Source organism: Capra hircus, chromosome 6, assembly GCF_001704415.2.
Source record: "Capra hircus breed San Clemente chromosome 6, ASM170441v1, whole genome shotgun sequence".
NCBI lineage: Eukaryota > Metazoa > Chordata > Mammalia > Artiodactyla > Bovidae > Capra > Capra hircus.
Window position 1 is genome coordinate 23,872,432 of NC_030813.1, and position 23,475 is coordinate 23,895,906.

At 38.7% G+C, this 23,475-nt stretch overlaps 1 protein-coding gene across 2 annotated transcripts in view; it reads left to right on the plus strand.

The window, feature by feature from the left end:
* Window positions 1–23,475, plus strand: part of PPP3CA (protein phosphatase 3 catalytic subunit alpha) — a 329,583-nt gene that overhangs the window by 168,715 nt on the left and 137,393 nt on the right. For both annotated transcript variants that reach the window (XM_018049270.1, XM_018049271.1), the window contains exon 2: window positions 7,428–7,628. In XM_018049270.1, the coding sequence (XP_017904759.1) occupies window positions 7,428–7,628 (201 nt within the window). The remainder of the gene's footprint in view (window positions 1–7,427; window positions 7,629–23,475) is intronic.

Below are 23,475 nucleotides of genomic sequence, written 5' to 3' on the forward strand. Positions count from 1 at the left end.
CATATGTTTAGGTGGGGGAATTAAACTGCCTGGCGTTTTGTTTGTCTTTACTTAGGATATAGATAGGTCAGTGAATCTCCGCCTGGACTTCACATTAATATTCTCGGGCTTCTGTTAAAAACCTGCCACTGTCCTGACCCTACCCGAGACAAGTTAAATCTGAAACTCTAGAGGCTAAGCCTGGCATCATTTATTTTTAAAAGCAATTCCAACGTGCAGTCATTTCTGAGATAGTTTGAAGTTTTGTAGGAACTGAAGTGGAAAGAGGAGAAACAGTGAAGAATATACTTTCCACCACTCATCCTGTTCTCATTTACTTGTTCAGAAGGCTGCATCACTGTTCAACAATAATGGACTATAAACCATTTATACAATTTAAATATTCTAGTAGTGAAATTGGAGAAGGAAATGGCAACCCACTCCAGTATTCCTGCCTGGAGAATCCCAGGGACAGAGGAACCTGGTGGGCTGCCGTCCACGGGGTCGCACAGAGTCGGACACAACTGAAGCGATTTAGCATGCATGCATGCGTTGGAGAAGGAAATGGCAACCCACTCCAGTATTCCTGCCTGGAGAATCCCAGGGACAGAGGAACCTGGTGGGCTGCCGTCCACGGGATCGCACAGAGTCGGACACAACTGAAGTGACTTAGCACCAGCAGCAGCAGTGAAATTAAAAAGAGGAAGAGTTTGAAATAATTTTAATAGGACCTAGTATGTAGCCCAATAGATCTTATTATTAAAACATGTAATTAGAATAGGAATGTTAAAAGGGGTATTTTACAGTCTTTTCCCACTTGTATCAAGTGTTCTAAATTCAGGGTGTCTTGTAGCTTCATAGCACTGCTTGGTTTGAACTGACTACTCTCCAAGTGTTCGGCCCTCATGTGGCCAGTAAATTCTATACTGGACAGAACAGATCTGGAGGGCAAAGTGTTGGACCAGGAGACCTAAATGTAGTGTTGGTTTTGCCACTGACTAATACTGTGACCTTGGATAGTTCACTGTTCCTCTCTGTTGGACTTCATGTCCTTAATGTTTGCTGTGGGGGCCCAGCAGTTGGTTTAAATTGGGATTTTTCTCGTTTTACTCCAAAGAGCCCCACGATTTTGTGAGCACACTTTAACAGCCATCATAAGGAAGAAGGGAAATAAACAATCTGCTTTAGGCTCTTGTTTCCTTTGGATATCCTTACATTTCTGGGTGTCATTTTGTTTGAGGAAATAAACAAGAACTTTAAAGCCAAACCAAGATTTGAAAAATCACTTGGTTCAATGTTTTCTTATGCCTGTGGTTCTCTGTTGTCAGCATTTGTAAGACTAGTCCAGGAAGAGGTCAGACAGCAGGTATCCTCCTTTTCCTTCCAGTAAAGGGAGGTGTCATCATGACAGTGACTCATGAATACTTCTTGTCAAATTGTAGGAATTCCTTCAGTAGTGGTCACAGTGGCTCTGAGTTGAGAAACAGAAAGTCAGGTACCTGGGTCTACCACAGAGTGATACGGATCACCTGTGGCTACTGAGGCAACCTCATAGTTGTGTAAAACTGACCTCTAGCCCAACTCTCAGGGGAACCTGACCCTGGAGGTGTGGTCCACGTAGTCAGCCAGAACCCAGGGCTAAGAATACTCTGGCTGCAGGCTTTTTTGACTTAGAATGAGTTTCTCTACTGGTGAATGCCTAATTGACAAGACCTTCAAGGTTAAAACGTCTGCCTGTAATGCAGGAGACCTGGGTTTCATCCCTGGGTCGGGAAGATGCCCTGGAGAAGGAAATGGCAACCCACTCCAGTATTCTTGCCTGGAGAATCCCACGGACGGAGGAGCCTGGTGGGCTACAGTCCATGAGGTTGCAAAGAGTCGGACATGACTGAGCGACTTCACTTTCACTTTCGCTTTCAATAATTGTTATATAGATGCCAATATTGGATGCATGTGACTTTGGTTCCTAGACTGTTAACCTTCCTCCCTATCAGATAGCAAGGCTTCCCAGTGCAGGAAATGCAGGTTTGATACCTGGGTTGGGAAGTGGCAACCCACTCCAGTGTTCTTGCCTTTGACAGAGGATGCTGGCAGGCTACAGTCCATGGGGTTGCAAAGAGTTGAGCACGGCTGAGAGCACACACAAACACACGTACTCCATCAGGTAGATGAACACTCTGGAGGCATCAACTAATAGGAAAGAGACAATATTGTGTGCTATCCATTGGAAATGAGTCTTTGACAGGTTTCCACAGTCAGTGACATGGGAACACAATCCTCGTCCAGCATGTTGTCTGCATTTAAAGACTTTGTAATTTGTGGCAGGAATCAAGCAAGGACTTAAATGTCCCATATTTTAGCTACTTTGCTTTTATTTGACAACAATAACAAAAAAGACACTGAGTGGGAATTATCAAGTAGGGAACGCTGCGAAGGTTTCTGGTTATTTTTAGGATGCTACTAAGAAGTCTTTGGTGACACCATATTCTTAATGGGCAATTTTAAGAAAATTGTTTTGGAGTCAACCCAAACATCAACAGTTATTTCAGAATTTTTATTAGCATGTGCAAACTTAAGTCTTCCAGTCTTGGCCTGCTCATGTACCATTGAAAGCAGCTTGTGGTCATACTCAAAGGGAAGGAGGGAGGGGATAATCCCATTTTGTTGTATCAAGTGTTGTTCAGTCTCTCAGTCATGTCTGATTCCTTGCAACCCCGTGGACTGCAAAGGCCTCCCTGTCCTTCACCATCTACCAGATCTTGCTCAAACTCATGTCCATTGAGTCATGGTTGAATGATGCCATCCAACCATCTTATTCTCTGTCATCCCCTTCTCCTCCAGCCCTTGGTCTTTCCCAGCATCAGAGTATTTTCCAATGAGTAGGCTCTCCACATCAGATGGCCAAAGTATTGGAAATTCAACTTCAGCATCAGTCCTTCAAATGAATATTCAGGGTTGATTTCATTTAGGATTCACTGGTTTGATCTCCTTGCTGTCCAAGGGGCTCTCAAGAAGTTTCTTCAGCACGACAATTCAAAAGCATCAATTCTTTGGCATTCAGCCTTCTTTATGGTCCATCTCTCACATCCATACATGCCTACTGGAAACACCGTAGCTTTGACTATAAGGACCTTTGTCAGCAAAGTGATATCTCTGCTTTTTAATATGCTGTCTAGATTTGTCATAGCTTTCCTTCCAAGGAGCAAGTGTCTTTTAATTTCATGGCTGCAGTCACTGTCTGCAGTGATTTTGGAGCCCAAAGAAAATACAGTGAGTTAATGGAAGAAATGTTTTCTAAGCACGTTGGACTGATTGGTCCTTGAAGTTTTTGTTCAGTATTTGGCACAGGTCTGTTTGTAGGACGCTCGGTGAGAAGAGAAAGCAAATAAATGTGACCTTTGTATGGCTGATATTTTCTTTATGAAGCCAAAAGGTGCACAAATACACAAATATTAGCCCACTCTTAGTTTTGTCCTAGAAAACTTCTCTCTGGCTGACCGCATCTTGGTTCCCTGCAGACCTTGCCATCTGTTTAACTGGTTAAGGAGCCCATCCTATCGGTGTCTCTCTCATTTGCTGGAAATAGAGACCTCTGATTGGCCTTTTCCCTCTTTTTTCTCACTGCCGTTTATTTGGAACCATTTCCAGTATCTCAATGCAGGTGGCTTTACCTTCGCTAGTTACCTTAGGAATAGCAGTTACTGGCAGGTAAGAGATGCAGTGAAAGGTGGGAGCATCTCTTATTGCAGTGATCTTGGCCTTGGGAGAGTCTAGCGACTTGGAGAAAGTCTAATTCATGAAGGTCATGCCCTACCTGGGGTGCTCTCCTTTTGCCTCTCACCTTCTTAAATGCTTCAGCTCTTTTTAACCTTTGATCCCTTTAAAATTTAATAAGGCCACTAGTATGTGGTGGTGCTAATGGTAAAGAATCTGCCTGCAAAGCAGAAGACTCAAGAGATAATGGGGTTGATCCCTGGGTCGGGAAGACCCCTGGAGTAGGAAATGGCAAATCACTCCAGTATTCCTGCCTGGAGAATGCCATCGACAGAGGAGCCTGGGGGCCCAGAGTCCACAGGGCTGCAAAGAGTCAGACGTGACTGAGCAGCTGAATACAAAGCGCAGTGCGTGTGTGACAGAGACCCAGTGCCTACCAATAGACCAGCCTCCTTCCCTTCTATGTTCCTATGGTTCTTACCTGACAGTTTTGCAGAGTCACTTAAACCTTGACAGTTGTCCTTAGAAACTCTCTAGAGGGGAAAAAATAAAAAAATAAACTCGTGGTCTTACCCCAGGTGTCCTTTTGAAGTTCCCTCATTTCTACCCCTATGATACCTCTGGGGAATTTTGAGTAGCGACCAGGTAAGATGTTTTCTAATTTCAAACCTGATATAAAGACCCAGGTAAAGAAATGTGGCCACTGAAATGTTTGTGCGTTTTGTTAGGCAAGAAAAGATGAGAGGGCAAAGAAACAAAATGAACAAAATACTCCCCAAGTGCCAGAAGTCTAATGACTTCATTTTTTCTTTTTTTTCCTCTTCATTTAATTCTTGAACTTTCTTTTATACTATGCTTGATGTTATGCTTTTTTTTTTAACTCTTTCTTTATGGTATGTGATTAACAGGTCTTTTATTTGTGGTAGAGAAGCAATTAGAAGAGTACATATGCAGTATTCAGTACACACAATAAAAATTAAATTCAATTTTTATTTAATTTTTATTTTTACTTTATTTTGCTTTACAATACTGTATTGGTTTTGTATAAAACAAAACACTGGAGAAAAAATCATACAACTTAAGAGATATAGTGGGAAAGCCCTCTGCTCTTTTGATTATAGTTTGTACCCAACAGGACTTACCACACTTACCAAAATAATACAGACATTTTAGTAATGGGTGTATTTAAGGTTATCAATATTTGTTTTTACAGCTCTATGACTAGAAGGTCCTCTGGAGGAGGGCATGGCAAACCGCTCCACTATTCTTGCCTGGGGAATCCTCATGGACAGAGGAGCCTGGAGGGCTACAGTCCATGGGGCTGCAGAGAGTCAGACATGACTGAGCAGCTAAGCACAGCACACATAACTATGTAGACATTGTTCACAGCACAGCCAAATAGCGGACTAGATTTGTGATTCCTTTTCTGTGTGCATTTTGTCTTTTATTTCACCTTTTGCTTTTGTATTATATACCTGCTCTACTATAAGCTATTCCAAATAATTTTTGAAAATAAAAGTGGTCTTTATATCTCTCAGGATTCATTGGAATTTCTGTTCTAGAAAGAGGTTTACTCATCACTTTTTAATTATGAAGCACTGTCTCAAGTACTTTCTGGGAAGCAGTGTAGTGAAGCTGTTAACACAAGTATTCTGGCATCAGACTGCCAGAGTTTACGCTCAGTGGGTCTACATATAAATCACTAGGTGATTATCTTGGGCAAGATGCTTAAGATTTTTGTCTCAAGTTTCTCCCCCAGAGTAATGTTATAGCGACCAAATAAGGTTATATATAAACACTTGTACTTATGCCTTACTCATCTTACAGCTTTATTGTTGTGTCTGACTTTATTACCCAAACAATGCCTGGCATAAAATAAAACACTCTATAAATGTTAGCTACTACTGTTACTATTTACTTTAGTTATTATAAAAGTCCTCAGATAGATCTAATCCCCAGTTTACAGGTGAGGGTGTTGTTGTTCAGTTGCTAAGTTGTGTCCAGCTTTTTGTGACCCCATGGACTGCAGCACACCAGGCTTCCCTGTCCTTCACTAACTCCCGGAGCTTGCTCAAATTCATGTCCACTGAGTCGGTATGACTTAACTGAAGCCAAAGGAGGTTATTTAGCTTCCCAGGGTCGTGTAGCTGGTGAGGGCTCTGTGCCAAGGTTTGCACCCGGGTTCGTCTGACCAAGAAAGCCCTACACATGCCACTGCCACTTCATCTTGGTGGCATAGTTCAGTAGATACGCTTGGATTGTTAGGAAAACCAAGCATGCATCCATTAGTACATGGTCATCTCCTGATTTGTCTTCTTTCTTAAGTAGCTGTAATTTCTCTTGGATAACAAATCTGTGCTGTTAGATTGCACGCGATGTCTTGGCATAGGTCTACTCTAAATCTTGCTTCTTTGAGAGACACTCTTAGGAGGTAAGTGGCCTTCGTTTAATCCGTGACATTAAGAGAGGAGCTCCATATGGAGTTCTTATGTATATGGCATAATGCGCATGGCAGGTGAAAGTTAATATGAAACAGTGTTGGTGCTTCTTCCAGATGTTTCTGATAGGTCCGAGTTACCCTGTAAATGAACCCTTGTGTAAAATAAAGAAATAATGAGTTTCCCCCACTGAAGGACTTATTTGCCATTTATTAACCTTTATAATACGATCTCTGATCATGGACCTTTGGATGTCCTGGCACATTGTAGGAATTTAGTGACTATCCCCTGGCTGAGTGAGTGAATGAATATATTCAGAGATGTGAAGAATGACAGTAGCTGCAAGAGGCTGTCTTACTGTTAAAAAGTCAGGTGCGTGGTTGGAAGAGAGTATGTTTGGCTCTAAGTCTGAGCAATAAGTGGGATCTGACATTACATCATGTGGCTTCTCTGGTGGCTCAGACGGTAAAGAATCTGCTGTCAACGTGGAAGACCCAGGTTTGATGCCTGGAGAAGGGAATGGCAACCCACTCCAGTATTCTTGCCTGGAGAATTCTATGGACAGAAAAGCCTGGAGAGCTATGCCTCTAACACTTTCTTAGGGCTTCTCTGGAGGCTCAGATGGTAAAGAATCTGCCTACAATGCAGAAGACCTGGGTTCAACCTCTGCTCCTAAATGCCAATGTCTCTTTTCAATGTCATACTGTCCTGCTGTTCAGGAGTTTTCTTTCATACATGCATATACAAGTCCCGATTTTCTGTTTGGTGTTCGGTGCGTTTTTGCGTTTTTAGTCTCAGATTCTTGCTCTCTCCTTAAACAGTGAGTCAGTCAGTTTACTCAGGGATGTGACTCCCACTGGTTGGAAATCTGGTCTGGCAGGCTCTTCCTCATTCCTCTTATCCCAGTGGAGAAGCCTGCTTTTTAGTGGAGAAACATCTTTACCTGAGTCAAAATTGAATGGATGGATGGATAGTAAGTCTTTTGCTTTTCTTCTGCTGTTTCGCCTAACAAACAAATAACTCTTGTTTTTGTTATTCACTCAATCAGTAGCTTTTAGATGAATGAGATAGGTACTGGATGAATAAGAACTATACATTTCCCTTCAGCAGTCATATTACATCTTGAATTGAGAAAGGCAGTCTTTAGTTCTTGATAGTCCTGGATCATATTTTGATATGAACTTTAAAAATGCTCCAATAGGTGGTGAGTGATAGGGATAGATACTTGGCAGTTATTATTGCATCTTCTGTTGTTGAGTTTCAATTAATGTGATCCTTTGATTTCTTCTCTTTCAGCTGTCCCATTTCCTCCAAGTCACCGGCTTACGGCAAAAGAAGTGTTTGATAACGATGGGAAACCTCGTGTGGATATCTTAAAGGCACATCTCATGAAGGAGGGCAGGCTCGAAGAGACTGTCGCATTGAGAATAATAACAGAGGGGGCTTCAATTCTTCGACAGGAAAAAAACTTGCTGGATATTGATGCTCCAGTCACAGGTAAGGCCTGAGGACAGTCTACTTTGAACCCATCCTTGCTGTTTATAACTTCAAATCAAAAGTCCTAGATACCGCTGAGTCTTCAAAGACCTTCATCATCTTGCTGGTTTACCGCCAAATCTGTACCTTAGGAACTAAAGATTTTATACATATGTAAAATGTTTTTATTTTCATGTATTAAATAACCATATGATGTGATGCTCTATAGCGTAGTGTTCAGCTTAGAGGTGATGGAGGTGTTCTGAAGTTAAACCTTAACTAAGTGATATTTTGTCAGTAGAACACTAACTGTCATGAAGAATCCAAGGTATTCATTGGGAAAGATCAGACAAAGCATAGGAATATTTCCACAGTGGTTACGTGACTAAGTTAGAGCAGCAGCTTGTCTTAGACTAGCATCACTGTCGTCATCACCTGGAAACTTATTAAACATACCATCTCAGCCCCCACCCCAGAACCATACTGCTCTAGATTTTTAGGGTGAAACCTAACAACCCGTTTCATCAAGTCATGTAGGTGACCCTGATGCACATGAAAGTTTGAGAACCACTGAACTTCAGGAAGAAGACCAAATTTCTCTCCTTCCTACAGCATTCTGTGCCTCAGAACTACGTCTATTTTTTGAATGTTTTTGTTCTTTTACTCCTTAAGAGCAGATTCATACTTTGCATAAGTGGAACTTCTCTTAGACCATAAAAATTAAATCTTGTCAAAAAGTTTAGTATGCCATGGAGGGTCAGTTAGTAGAGACTTTTCAGCTATACTTGGTGAAGTTTGCTAAATTTTCAGATATTTGTTTTTAGAGAAGCTTAAAAGCAAGTATTTTCTCCTTAATTATTATCATTCTGGCAAAGGGAAAAATTTAAACGTAGGATTTTATCCTTTTATAAATAAAAGGATTTTTGAAATACTTCATATATACTACTGATTGCTTCCTTCTTCCAAACCTTCATATACTTTTAATATTATTGGCTTTGAAATATATTTTTGAAGGTGACTGGTTGGAGCAAGATAAGCTCTCTTGAATATCAGACTAGACCTTCTTTGATCATAATACCTCTGAATATTCCTATTCCAAAGAAATTGACATATACATTTTGTTTTGGGTTAGCCATAATATTTCTCTTATTTGTAATTCAAAAAAATAATGAATGTGTTTGGGGCCAGGTAGCAGGAGAAACTGACTCCAGTGGTAAGTCAGTGTTGGGCCAGCGGTGAATAAATCAAGCTATATACTTATCTTGTGTGCATGACAATGATCCCCATTTTCCAAGTGTTAAAATGCAGTCATGCCTTATTATCTTTGACTTACAGACACTGTGGACATATAAGAACGAAACAAATATGAGTATGCTTTACTTTCTTAGATACTAAAATATGAGAAAATTTTAACATCTAAATAGTAGCATGGAATCCATCAGCAAAGAAGCTACCTTCAAAAACTGACTGTGTATTCCACCAATAAATAGATGGCTGAATAGTAGCTTTAAATGATCTCTGTATCATTTGGATTATTTGGTTTTGGTAAGAATGAATGGCTTAATATTTTACTATGCTATAATATAATATGATAAATAGTATATGTTATAATAGCATTATTTTTTCTCCATTTCACATGATAATGTGTGATTTCCAATGAAGAATTCATGTTAGACTCACTAATGAGCCAGTAGGTGTTAGTGAAGGTGATAATTGTAACTAAAAGAAAACATGTGAAATAAGCATTTAAGTGAAAACGCTCAGTCGTGTCCGACTCTTTGCGACCCCATGGACTGTAACCTATCAGGCTCCTCTGTCCATGGGATTTTCCAGGCGAAAGTACTAGAGTGGAAGGTGATAATTGTAACTAAAAGAAAACATGTGAAATAAGCATTTAAGGGAATGTATTTTCTTGGATGCACTCAGCTCATCTATTTGATGAGGCTCTGTCTTAAGAGAACACATAGCATTCTGTAAAGGTTAAATTCATGATGTTTTGTCCCTGAACCTTTTGTTGACTAACTTCCCTCATGCTCAGTAGAGGTTGGGCGTCATTCTTTCTAGAGAGATGGCAGCTGTCACTTTGGCAAATTTCAGAACATACATATGAAGAGACTTTAGAAATCAGGACTCGATGATGTATAACTTTCCCTGGGGGAGAAAAAATACAAAGTCTTTTAAATAGTGACAGAAGTAGCTATGGAAACCTCACAAAATATGTATCACTAGTGAAATATAACCCAAGCAGGAAAACCCCTTTCACTGGAGAAGTGTTTTATTTCTTAACGAAGGCATGATTCTAAGGTAGAAGATTCCATTGCTATGATATCTTTCCCCCTTTTCTATAAAGATATGGAATAAAAGTAGTAGGGGTAATTTATTTTAATATTTCTATTAAAAGGAGGGGGAACCTTCTTTTGTATATAATTTACCAGAAAGCTAAATTCATAGCTTTGCATTCCCACCCATGAGCTTGCAAGCTGAAACACAGGGGACTGCAAAATAAAATCAGGGTATACTGATTGGAGAAACTTACTGTGCCTTTGTATTTCAAGATACTTCTTAGAATTTATTTGTAACATTTTATGATATATGATTTTATTCTGAGATCTTATTTCATCTGGACAGCTGAACATGCAGCTAAATTTTTATTTTTAGAATGTTTATTATTTGAATAACTGAATCAATAAAGTTATACTTTACTGACACTAGGTTATGCAGCAAAAGGCATAGTTTATCCTTCCAAATCTTCAGGGTAGTGAATTCTTTATATAGTTCAGAATTCCACACGTAAGTAAAACGGAGACCTTAAAAAACAATTCAGAGGAGAAAGTAGAAGAGGAGAGGGAAAGAAAAGAAAATATTAGAGTTTATAAATGAGAATCTGTGAAAAAAGATTAAAGGGAAAGAATCAAGGACTTAGCAGAGAAGCAAGGACTTCTAATGTAGGGAGAAAAAGCCTGAAGCCTGACCAGGTGGTGGTTTTCAAGTGGTATTAGAAATAGTCTCTCACGTATGTCAGATTCCTAAAATGTAAGGTGAGTGGTGTGGGTAGGAACTGACCAGTAACTTTCTTGTTTGGAATGCAACTTGAACTGGACCAGGTATGTAACATCACAAAACCAAACAAATGGCAAATATTTTATAGTTATGCACAAAATCCACTCCCCAGCTTCCCCTCTTCTTTTCTTTCCTCTTACCTTTTATTAATAAAAACATTTCACTCTTAGATGTTTAAAGAGGAGTTGTGCTAACATCCATGCATGGTTTGCTCCCACTTAAAGAAAAATCCAGATATTAGTGTCCTGTTAATTTGAAATCTGGACACTATTTCATTCCTTTAGCATTTTTTTTTTCATGTTTAAATTTACAAAGCTGTCCAACTTCCCTTATTCCCTCCCCTTCAATTGTTTTTAAAGTGGTAAAAAGTTTATTTTCATCTAGGATTTTTTTTCCTTTAAAATTCTGTACTTTTGATTTTGGAGGAAGACCAGGAAACTGCCTAGTCCCAACCTGGCTCCTCCCATGTGTCCCCTGGGGAAGGATATAAAGCTCTGTGTACCTTACCCTCCTGAAGCATAGATTTAGATAAGCCGGAACCAGGGCCATGGGAGTGGAGATGAGGATTGGTTATGGGTCCCCAGTCAAAGCAAGGGAGGCATGAGTCACATTTTGCTCTTTTCTCTAAACTAACTTGCTTGATTGGAATGATGGCTGTTTCAGAGATTTAATTTGAAGTATGTGTTTCTATATTGGAGGCAGTTTTGTGAAGGAAAGTATTTTCCTTCTTTTCGAATCTTTCTTTTTTTTTCTTTTAATTGAGTTGAAGTTTTCTGTGTTCCCTTGCAAACATACAAATGGATCATTAAAAACTGTGGCCAAATATCTGTGTGGCAATTTGTTATGAGCTGAATGTTTGTGTCCCCACAATAATCATATGTTGACCCCCTAATCCTCTTTGTGATATTTTTGAAGGTGGCATCTTTGGGAAGTGATTGTGTTTAGATGAGTTCTGGGGGTGGACCCATATGATGGTGTTAGTGCCCTGATGAGACACGCATGAGATGAGAGCCCTCTCTCTTTCCTCTATGTGGGGATGCAGTAGGAAGGTGGCCATCTGCAAACCAGGAATAGTTAGTTAGTTAAGTCGCTCAGTCGTGTCCGACTCTTTGCAACCCCGTGGACTGTAGCCCACCAAGCTCCTTCATCCATGGGATTCTCCAGGCAAGAATACTGGAGTGGGTTGCCATAACCAGGAGTAGAGCCCTTTCCAAACCCTGAATATGCTAGCACCTTGATCTTGGACTGTCCAGCTGTCCAGATCTGTGAGAAATCAGTGTTTGTTGTTTCAGCCACCCAGTCAAAGATATTTTGTAATAGTAGCCAAACTAAGATACAACCCATTTGGGAATTCAGTTTACCAAACATTTACCTGGTACAGGTTGTGTGTGTTATACACAGGTGAGTAAGACCTGGTCTCTGCTCTCCCAGTGATCAGAATATAAGAAAACTGAAGCAGGTATTTGCTGAAATATATGTACATCAAACTACTGATTAAATGAAAAAATATGACCAAGATTTTTTTAAGCAGATTTAGAAATGTGCAACTGGATAGAGCTAACTTGAAACCAAAAAGTTTTCCTGTCTTCAAAATGGCTAAGGTTTCTCTGATAGAGTCCATTGATTATTATATTATGTCTTTGAGTTATTGAAACTGTTAAATAGCTTGGACCCTATTTGTCCTGAATATAGACTGAGAACTCTTTCTGAAGGTTAGGAACTGTGAATGATGAAACACATGAAGCGTACCTATAGTCCTTGACTAGAAGACTCAAGGGGTCTGTCTGGGGAGTTAGGTATATAAATAGATAATTACTATAAAACCTGTTAAGGATTATAACTAAGGAGCCTATAAACTAGTATGGGAACTCAGAACAAGGACTGCAGGGAAGCCGAAAGTCTTGACAGATGACATGATATTTGAACTGGAGCATGTGTGAGAAGTGCAATTTTACTATGTGAAAAAACTAGCAAAGTCTGTTCTGAGCAGACACAACAAACAGCATATTAAAGACACTGATATTTTTCATAAAGTGGGAAGGCATGATCGTGGAGGTTTGCTGTGGATAGACAAGGTCTCAGAAGGGTGTGAGGAGTAAGGGTGGGGGATGAAGCTGAAATGGGATGGTCAGGGTCAGATATTAATCTCTTGTGAGCAGCACTCAAACATCTGGTTACTGTTCTTCAGGCACTGGGGAGTGGAGAGGGTCTTGGAGTAGGGGAGTTACACAGTCAAGTCTGTGGCTAGAATCCTGAATGAGATGAGAAGAGTGAGTGGGGAGGAACTCTTGGGAGAGTTGTTGATCAAGAACCTTTCGTCCTTGATCAGGGTGTCCCAGCAATGATTTTGGCAGGCTAGGAGAATTGGATCTGATTTTGATTACAGGGCCTTTCAAAAATGATAGCTCACATTGATCTTAAAATGTTTGATTAACTTGTACCTAATCAGTGTCCATTAAAGACGTCTTGAATATGGTACTGTGATTTACTCAGGAATCCAATTTATTACATTTTGCCTTCAAGTTCTCATATTTTCCTGTTTTTCTCTTTGACTTAGCAGAGAACATTTCCCTCATTTATAAAGCAGACGCAGACCAGGAGCTTGGGTCTTTGAAAGAAAATGATTTAGAACTCATTTTCTGCTCTCTGGGCCGAGGGGACCAGCCAGCATCAGCTGGGCAAACTGCTAATCTCTCTGGTCTGTCTGTTTCCTGCAGGGGGGGATTTGTCCCTAGGGCAGCAAAGGATTCCCTCGGTGGCTGTGCCTGCCATTTAGCATGTCAGGCAGTTGCCAGGAGAACCCTCTGGCTTTGTTCCTGGATGTGAGAATGAACCAGTGGCCAAGTTTAAGGTCATGGCATTCCTTCCCTTACAGCAGCTGACGTCAATTAGGAGAATTCCCCGTGCCTTTCCTCTGGGGAGAGTGAAGTAGGGGGTAGGAATCCAGTGTCTTTTGAGAACTAAAAGATCAGTGTTTATTCTCTTTATACTATCATTTGTCACTATCAACGCAACGTGGCCTTCGTTTATATGAGGATAAAATATTACTTCTGGGGCATGTTGCCCACTTGTGATTTCAGTGGCCAAATCTTTAGGGCCTGCCCTGCAGCCAGAGGCCTATTTTGGTACCCAGCCCACTGCTGGCAGGTCAGCACATTTCAGGCTCAGCCTGCAGCAGCAGCACCTCCGTTTTTTGATGTTTGTGTTCCTCTTAATTTGGGCCCTTGAGTTAAAAAAAAAATTTTTTAAGATGATGTTAAAGGGATAAACAATCACTGCATGAGCGTGTCCTTTTCCCTGGTTTGTTTTCCTCCTTTGTTTTGCAAGGTTGGTCTTAGGAAACCCGTCTTACAAATGAGAGAAGGGAGTCTCAGTTTACATCTGAGTTTCTTAAACTTGAACGTGAATCAGAATCTCCTGGATGGCTTCATAGAACACAGATTGCTGAGTCTCACCTCCAGACTTTCTGATTTAGTATCTGGAGTTGTTGTTTAGTCACTAAGTTGTGTCATACTTTTGAGACCCCCGTGAGCTCTAAGCCTCCAGGCTCCTCTGTCCATGGGATTCTCCAGGCAAGAAAACTGGAGTGGGTTGCCATTCCCTCCTCCAGGGGATCCTCCCAACCCAGGGATTGAACTTGCATCTCTTGCATTGGCAGGCAGATTCTCTACCACTGAGCCTCCTGGGAGGGCCAGTTCTGGATTAGGGCCTGATAGTTTGAATATCTAACAGGTTCCCAGATCATGATAACCTCCTTGATCTGGGACCCCTCTGTGGGAACCACTGATTTAAGTATTGACTTGAAGTCTCATAGTAAGCTGAAGACCTTGTTATGCGCAAGCATCTCCCAACATGACTCATGCCAAGCTATTACACTATATTCTGCCTCTATATTAAGTTGAAAAAAATGAAGCAGTTCAGTTCATTTGACTGGAATTTGTCCTTGCTCATGACTGCAGAAAACATATTAATTCTAAGCTTGCTGTTCAGGGTTCTCAAGAAATAGGAAGAATACATTATTTTGACTCAATTATAATTTATTATATTTCAAATTAAAAATTAAAATAACATAAGGGTCAAGACCAAACAGTAGTGCTTAGTATGGTTGGGGCACAGTGTATATATAGTTTTTCCCAGTGAAAAAATTTTGTAGTGCTTATCTTTACAAGCTCTTTGAGAGTTGACTGTAGAAAGTTACTGCTGGGTCTGTTTTTAAACGAAAATGAAGGAAAACTGGAATCAAAAGCATCTATAAATGAATTGTGTGGTAATGAATATAGTATTATTTACCATCTGAGCCACCAGAGTATTATATTAAGAATAGTTGAGCCTTAGGAATTCAGCATTTGTGTGCAGTATACAAGTCAGTAATAATCTGTTAACATCAGTAGACATATAACACCATCCAGAAGAAGAATTTGGTAGTTATTACAATTGCAGCATGATTAAATGTAGAGATACTTTTCTTTAAGACACACTGCACCCTGTTCGTTTTCAGTTTGCCATGAGTCAGTACATTTCACAAATAGTAACCTGTGTAAGTACTGTTTGTTAAGGCAGTGCCTGTAGTTGTTTCCATAGGAAGATAAAAATCCCCAAGCTATTGGGCTTAAAGTCTGACAGTGATCACTTGCAATGATAATACTCTGATGGTTTTGGAGAAGGTTGAAATATATTATTATCAATACTACTGTGACTTTAAGAGAAGTAGTGAGTTTTTTTAATATTTTTAAATTTTTTAACTTTTAATTTTATATGGGAGTATATTTGTTTAACAATGTTGTGTTTCTTTCAGGTGTACAGCAAAGTGATTCAGTGATATACATATACATGCATCTATTCTTTTTCAATTTCTTTTCCCATTTAGGTTGTTACATAATACCCAGCAGAAATCCCTGTGCTATACAATAGGTCCTTGTTGGTTATTCATTTTAAATGTAACAGTGTGTGCATGTCAACACCAAACTCTCTAACTGTCCCTCTTCCCCTCCTTTCCCCTTTGGTATCCATAAGTTTGTTTTCTTAATTCTGTGAATCTGTGAGAAGTAATGTTTCAAACAACACTGAAAGACTTCCAGGGAAGGAAAGAGCAATTTGGATACCTTGAAAGAAAACTAGACATACTTCCCTGTGTCTACAGGAAATGCAGATTATATTCGTGTTTCCAGCTTATCTGACATTCCATTTTCTCATTGTATCCCTGTTAATTTTAGATTCCAATGATTTTATTTTCTTGTGATCCAGTAATGTTTACAGGCTTTTACTGGACATTCCCACATACTGGCCACAGACTTGTACTGGGCTGTAACAAAGTTTTCTCTGGTCCAGAATGAAATGTCTGTTTTCATTTTAGTGAGAATGCTTTTTTTATGTACCTGAAACTATGGTGATGATAGGTAGTAATTGTTTTTTATATATTCCATTGGGGTAGGAAGTTAATGAGTTATTTTTTACTATGAGGCTGATATTTGTTAGGTTCTTTTTTTTGCCACTCACTATTATAAGCACTGTACTTTTTAACTCTGAGTTTTCACACAATCCTACGAAGAAAGTGCTGTGATCAGTTCAATTTACAATGAGGAAACTGGATCTCAGTGAACTTGAGTATTGTATCTAAGGTTATTGATCTAGAAAGTCCTAGAACTGGTATTAAAGCCCAGGCAGTTCAATAGTGTCTATTCCTATTTTATTTGGAGTTAGGAATTAATTTGACGTGTTCATGAAATGATTAAACTTGGGAGTAACCATATAGTGTGGCATTTAACTAGAGCTGACCCTTGTTTAACTAGGGGTTGAAGGGTGCTGATCCTTTATAGAGTTGAAAATGCGCATATAACTTACAGTTGGCCCCCCATGTACATGAGGTTTTGCACCCACAAAGTCAACGAACCTCCAGTACTGTACTATTTCCTACTGAAAAAGAAAGAATCCTCAAGGTCAAACCTGTGTTGTTCAAGGGTCAACAGTATGTTGTACTGAATTTTTCGTTGTTGTTCCAGGCTATTATCCTATTAAATGTTAACATCTGAGACAATGGATTTTATGTTATGGTTCTGTGAATATTCCTCTGTTTCACACTGATTTTAATGTAAATACAGTGCTGATTTGCACATAGTGAATTGTGTGTGTATAATGGAAATGCACAGGAACCTTTTAAGCAGAGTATATGTGTATTTATGCATATGTTTCTGTGTTGTCAGTAACATCATTTAAATAGCAGTTTACTCTGTTCTTTTCTCCTGGCTGAAGTGGAAGATTTTTGCTAAATGAGATACCGGATAAATACATGAACTGGTCATAAGTAGCTTTTTATAGAAGAATCTGTGGTTTAATTAGTGGATTAATATGAGAAAAATATTCAGTTTTGAGACAACTGCTTTACCATTATTTAAAATGACTATCTTCTTATATAAAATGTGTTCTTTAAAATATAAATTAAATATTTTCATGTACACATCTTGCTAATGTTAAAACAGATTCCCTGAGAGAAGCCCGTTAGGTAGTTAAGTGCGGGCGTTGGTTTTGTCTTGGGTGTCACGAAGCTTCTCCTTCTACTATGTCAGGCTTTCCACCTGCATCATGGAGTGAGCATCACCTCCTGAAGTCAGAGGTGCAGAATCCACAGACAGTTTTGAGACCTAATTCAGCTGTTGAGTAAGGAAAAAAAGGAAAACTCAAAAAGTCCAGGTTTCATTCCTCATATTAAAGCCTAGATGGTGTATATAGAATCCATTGTTGTTGTTGTTAAGCAGCTAAGTAGTGTCCAACTCTTTGCCACCCCATGGACTGTAGCCCACTGGGCTCCTCTGTCCATGGAATTTCCCAGACAAGAATACTAGAGTGGGTTGCCATTTCCTTCTCCAGGGGATCTTCCTGACCCAGGGATCAAACTCGCATCTCCTGCATTGGCAGGTAGATTCTTTACCACTGAGCCTCCAAGGAAACTGATACACACACACATGTACACACATTGACATGTATATATCAATACAAAAATCCAGTCCAAGAATAAATTGCCAACTGTTAACAGCAGTTAACAACTTTATGTTGCTTTTACCATATGAAAATGACATTTCTAGTTAAAGGTATTTTTTAAAATAGGATTTTACTGCTTTTGTGATGATAGAAAAAAGCAAGCAACACACCCCACATCCAGGGGATAATCAAGTCTATTTCAGAGGTTTCTATGAAACAATATTGTATTTTAGTATTCTGAATAAGATTTCAGCTCCTGTTATCACATGGTTAGTTTTTGACTCCAGTTCGGTGTATGATATGCTCCCCTGTCATTAATTTCTGTTCATATTTGACATTGTGGTCCAGGTACCAGGCAGTTTCAGATATAGCAGCATTGTTTCATTCTGTTCCTGAAGGTATTTAAGGTTTGGAAACCAAGTTTTTAAGTGTCAAGTTCATGGGAGTCGTATATGAAGATGAAAGGAAAACATTTTTTAATAAGATTTTCCTAATATTTCCCTTAATGCTCTCTGCTCTGAACTGTCTTTCTTATCTTTGCAATAAATAAAGTCCTCTGATAGAGTAAAATTAGGATTCGTGGAAAGAAAGTTTGTAGGTAATAATGAAGGAAGCATAAACTTACTAACCAAAATTTTCTTTGTCTCCTACAGCACCATTTGTAATGATTTATTTAAAAAGATATATCAAGGTCACCATTTTATTTACAGTGACTTTCTTTTCAGATTTATATGCTTTGCTTGTATTCCAGACTACATTTTTGGGTTGTTTGGATTTTACGATTAGTGTCGGATATTTTAATATTAAAAATCTATTTGGAATTCATGAATTTGACTCCATTTCACAAATGTCATTAACTCCTCATCTCTGAATATGCTGTCTGATTTTAGATGCCATCTGGTGGTATGCATTTGATACATCTAGTGGTAATTTGAACCGCCATCAGTCTCATATCCTTTATTGCTCATGAAGGAGAATATTTTTGAAAAGACTTGCAAAGACTTTTGTTTCCACTTCAAAGAATCCTTTTTACCTTGCTTTTCTATTTTCTCAAAGTAAAATGCATGTTTGCTTTGGTCTTTAGTAACATAATCTGAGTCTTTCTTAAGACAGCATTGACTTTGAAAATCAAGTTCCCATTTTAAGAAACTCAATTTAGTTCAGAGAAATAAGTAGATATATAGCATTGCCCTTAAAATGCTAATTATGTATGTTTTTTATTTCATTTTTAAATGGTAAAATTTGATTGGCTATTTGAATACCATGTGATGAATAGGAGATTATCAGATAATCATCAACAGGAACAGAAATTGTCCATTGAAAATTCTCTTCTTCATGTTTTAAACATTAAAGACCAACTCCTTCAAAGGTGGACCTTAGCTTAATCTTAAGTACTGCTTTTATCACCTTCTTCAAGAGAAAAGCTGGTAATACTTATTAAATATATATCAAAGCTAGGTAGAAATTAGAAAGTAAATTACCTGCATTATTGATATTAAATATCCATTCCACTTAAGAATCTGAATAAAGGAAGTGTTAAAAAGTACATGAGTTTTTTTTTAAGGTCCTTTCAAAATTATTTGTGGCTGGTTAAATTAGTATAGTAAGGTACAGACACTGTGGGCCAATTTATAGATTCTGTGGTCTGTTCAACATTCTCTGATTATACCCAAAATTCTGGTCTAGCCATTTTAATCTGAAGGAAAAAAAAAAAAAGAGAGAGAAATGGTGTGAAAAGAGGTGAAAAGAAGAGTGATTTCATCTCTGCTGTCCAGATGACCTGCTGAGGTATGTCTCCTAATGACAGTGCAACGGCAACTTTATTTTCATCCTGTGTAGTGTGGTATCCAGGTTAAAAATCGTGGACCGCTAGATTAGCATTCAGGATCTTCAAGTTCCTAGCTGTTTACCACTGGACAAGATATTTCACCTCCATAAACCTCAGCTTTCTCATCTTTGAAGAGCTGAAGTGTGAGTTCATGCCTGTCACTCAGATAAAGTGAATGCTTACCAGTGTGGCACTTAGCTAGAGTAAGTGCCCAGCAAATAGTAGCTGCTTTGTTATCATGGCTATAACCATTTTTGTCACGGCTATTATTGTTGTTATGCAGCTAATATTGCAACTATCAGTTCTGTTCTATTGTTCAGTGATTAGCAGCACAGAGAGCCGTTGACTATATCAGTGTGGATGTTATAGCAGACTCTGTATATTACCTTTGATGTATATTACCTTTGACTCTGTATATTACCTTTGTGGATGTAAGTGATTACTGAGAGGGCTGTGGAACGAAAGATGAAACACATAGGTCCTTATGCCTATAACTCTCCACTAATCTTTGTAAATTGCAAGTGAGTTTTAATTTTAATTAAAGAGAAATACATTTTGTTTTCATGGTCATGCTGTCAGTATATCAGTTAGAAATAGACAATGAAAAAATGTTTTAAAGCCTTTGTAATATGGGCTAGGATGTCTTTAAAAATTAGAAGTAATTAACCAAAAATGGGAGGATGGCCCTTGCTCAAGAGTCACTTCAAGTTAATAATACTACTATGAATTTGATGGCTTAGAATCATTCAGATGCAAATACATTTTCACTTCAAATTTGGATGATTGAGCTTTTTAAAATATAGGTCCCTGTGCTATGCAACAAATCTGGTTGTTTATGTATTTTATATATAGTGGTGTGTATCTGTTAATCCCATATTCCTAATTTATCCTCCCCCCACTTTTCCCCTTTGGTAACCATAAGTGTTTTTCCCCCTATGTCTGTGAGTCTGCTTCTGTTTTGTAAATATGTTCATTTGTATTATTTTTTTAAATTCCACATAGAAGTGGTATTATATAGTATTTGTCTTTGTCTGACTTACTTCACTCAGTGTGATAACCCCTAGGCTCATCTATATTGCTGCAAAATGGCATTTTTCCATTTTTTTATATGACTAAGTAGTAATCCGTTGCATATATACATATGTGTGTATGTATATGTTTCATTATAACTACATATATGTGTATCTATATATATATATATAGTTTCTTCTTTATTCCTTCATCTGTTGATGGACACTTAGATTGCTTTCATATCTTGACTATTGTAAATAATGCTTCTTTGAACATTTGGTTGTGTGTATCTTGTCAAATTCGTTTTCTTTTTTTCCAGATATGTGTCCAGTTTTGAGATTGCTGAATCCTGTGGTAGCTCTGTTTTTAGTTTTATAAGGAAATTCCATACTGTTTCCCCACTGTGATTGCACCAATTTACGTTCCCACCAACAGCGTGGGAGGATTCCTTTTTCTCTGCACTCTCTCCAGCATTTATTTTTTGTAGACTTTTTGATGGTGGTCATGGGTGATTGGCTTTTTAAGTAACAGTTTATGGAACTTCCAACAAAATGTCCATCATCTGGATTTTTACATTCCCAAATAATGTCCTACTATAGATTACTCAGTGACATTTAAATCAGAAATATGTGACAGGAATTTCCAGTGATTCCTTCCATCCCCTGACTGGCCACCGTAGTGCCAAAAAATCAGTGATGTGTCCTGTGTATAAGATACATAAGATGCACTGACATACTAAGATGATTCAAATATTTTTAAAATTGTCATTGATTGCATTGAGTCTGAGGAATTAGGTTGGGAGGACTAATGGGGACATTTCCATTCATATGATGGATGTCTAGGCAACCTGAAGTAGCTGGGGAGTTTTATGTTGAGTTTAGTGATGGCTAGGTAGACAGATGCTCATTACAACAGTAACAGACATGACTCTTTTGAGGATAGACTGGAATAAATTTGGGGTTTGACTCATGATGGGTTGTCCAGCTTAGAGTGGTAGAGGAAAAGAAAAAAGGGATTATAGCAAAATCAGTATTATGATTGATCAAAGAGTCTGGGAACTGTCAGATGAACCCTTAGGAAAGGGAGCAAAGTACCAAAAGCCTGTTGACCAGGGGCCAATGGGAGTGTGACTATATTTATCAGATTACATTATTTAAGGGTCAGTGATGGTCATGATTTTAATTAAATCTTTTAAAAGTAAAGACAGTGTTTCTTTTGGAGCAGATTTCGATTTTCTGTTGAAGTAAAGCTTAATTCTAAAGCCATGAGGTATTCACTGTGTTCTTGGCAAATAATAAAATGAGTATCCATGGAGAAGGTGATACTGAAATGGAGCATGGATGTGTTCAGTTGTTTTCTAGACTTTTACAAGCAGCATCTCCACAGTCATGAGAGTGTTGTCAGGTAAGGTGCTGTCTCCTGGTGAAGAGAACATTGGCTCTAGAATCAAACAGATGTAAGTTTTAATCCTGCTGCTGACAGGTTACTTCACACATCCCTCTCCATTTACTCATCTGTACAGAGGATTGAAATAATTTCTTCCTTACACTGCTGTGAGACAGGAGGCAATGTTCAGAAACTCTTCACACAATTCCTGAGACGTAGTAAGAACTAAGTGAATAAAAACGATCCTTTATTCCCACTGATATTGGTGCTTACGCACTCATACCGCTGAGCCTTCTGAAGTACAGGGATGGAAAACTATGTAACTATTTCGTAAGAAAAGAAAAATTGTAAATCTCTCTGTAGTGGCTTACACAAAATGATGATTAGTCATGGGCTTAGGGATTTTGTTATTTTGTCTGTTAAATTTAACAATCGTTTCTTGGTAAGAAATATCAAACACTTGCTGATTTATTCAACAGTTTCTTCATACTTGCCCTTTTGGTGCAAGTTGAAAATCATTAAAGTAATTTATGATCACAGATTCAAAAATACAACTCATAGAATTTATACAGACTCTCTTCTTGTCTTGCTTGGTTTACTGTCTTATCATCTGCATTCTACCTGTCTTCTGACTCATGTATGAGTTACTTGATATTTGTTTTCATTCCAAGTGGAAGTATAGTTGTTTTAAGGAGGGTCTTCTTGTTATTATTATTCTAAAAGATTATCTTTCTCCGAACCTAACAAAAAAGGGACGATGAACGTAATGATCTTGGTGAAAACAACTGTCTAGCAGCAGAGGGAAAGAGTAAAGGAGTATGGATCAGGAATCCAGAGAAGTAGTGCCAGTTCTGACAATATCTTCCATTGATGGGAAGATTATTCAGATGATCTCAGTGCTCTTTTCAGTTCTGATTCCATAAATGTGTTTCCTACTCAAAGTACCCATTACCTGACTTTAGAATGAATACTTTGATGAGATACTTCATTATCCTTATCAGTATTTTCTCCTGCCACCCTTTAAAAACACCTCTGTGTCAAAGTAACTGATAACCCCAATTTTTGTTATTGTGTGAGTTCATTTCTCCCATAGGATGGTTTCCTGAACATTTCAGAACCACCGGTTCTGAACTAAAATATTTCCTTGCATTCTTCGATCACTAGAATGACCTCTGTCATTAACAGCATAACCCTTTTTGTTATAACTGGAGCTTCCCCACCCTTCCCCACATGTGTTTCCTTCTTTTTTTATTTTTTAATAGAGAAGGGCTGCTGCTGCTGCTAAGTCACTTCAGTCGTGTCTGACTATCTGTGACCCCATAGATGGCAGCCCACCAGGCTCCGCCATCCCTGGCATTCTGCAGGCAAGAACACTGGAGTGCGTTGCCATTCCCTTCTCCAATGCATGAAAGTGAAAAGTGAAAGTGAAGTTGCTCAGTCGTGTCCGACCCTCAGCTACCCCATGGACTGCAGCCTACCAGGCTCCTCCATCCATGGAATTTTCCAGGCAGGAGTACTGGAGTAGGGTGTCATTGCCTTCTCCAGAGAAGGGCAGTTTTCCCTAAACATTTTTTCTTTAAGTGCATACTCTTTTTAGTCTTCTAATAT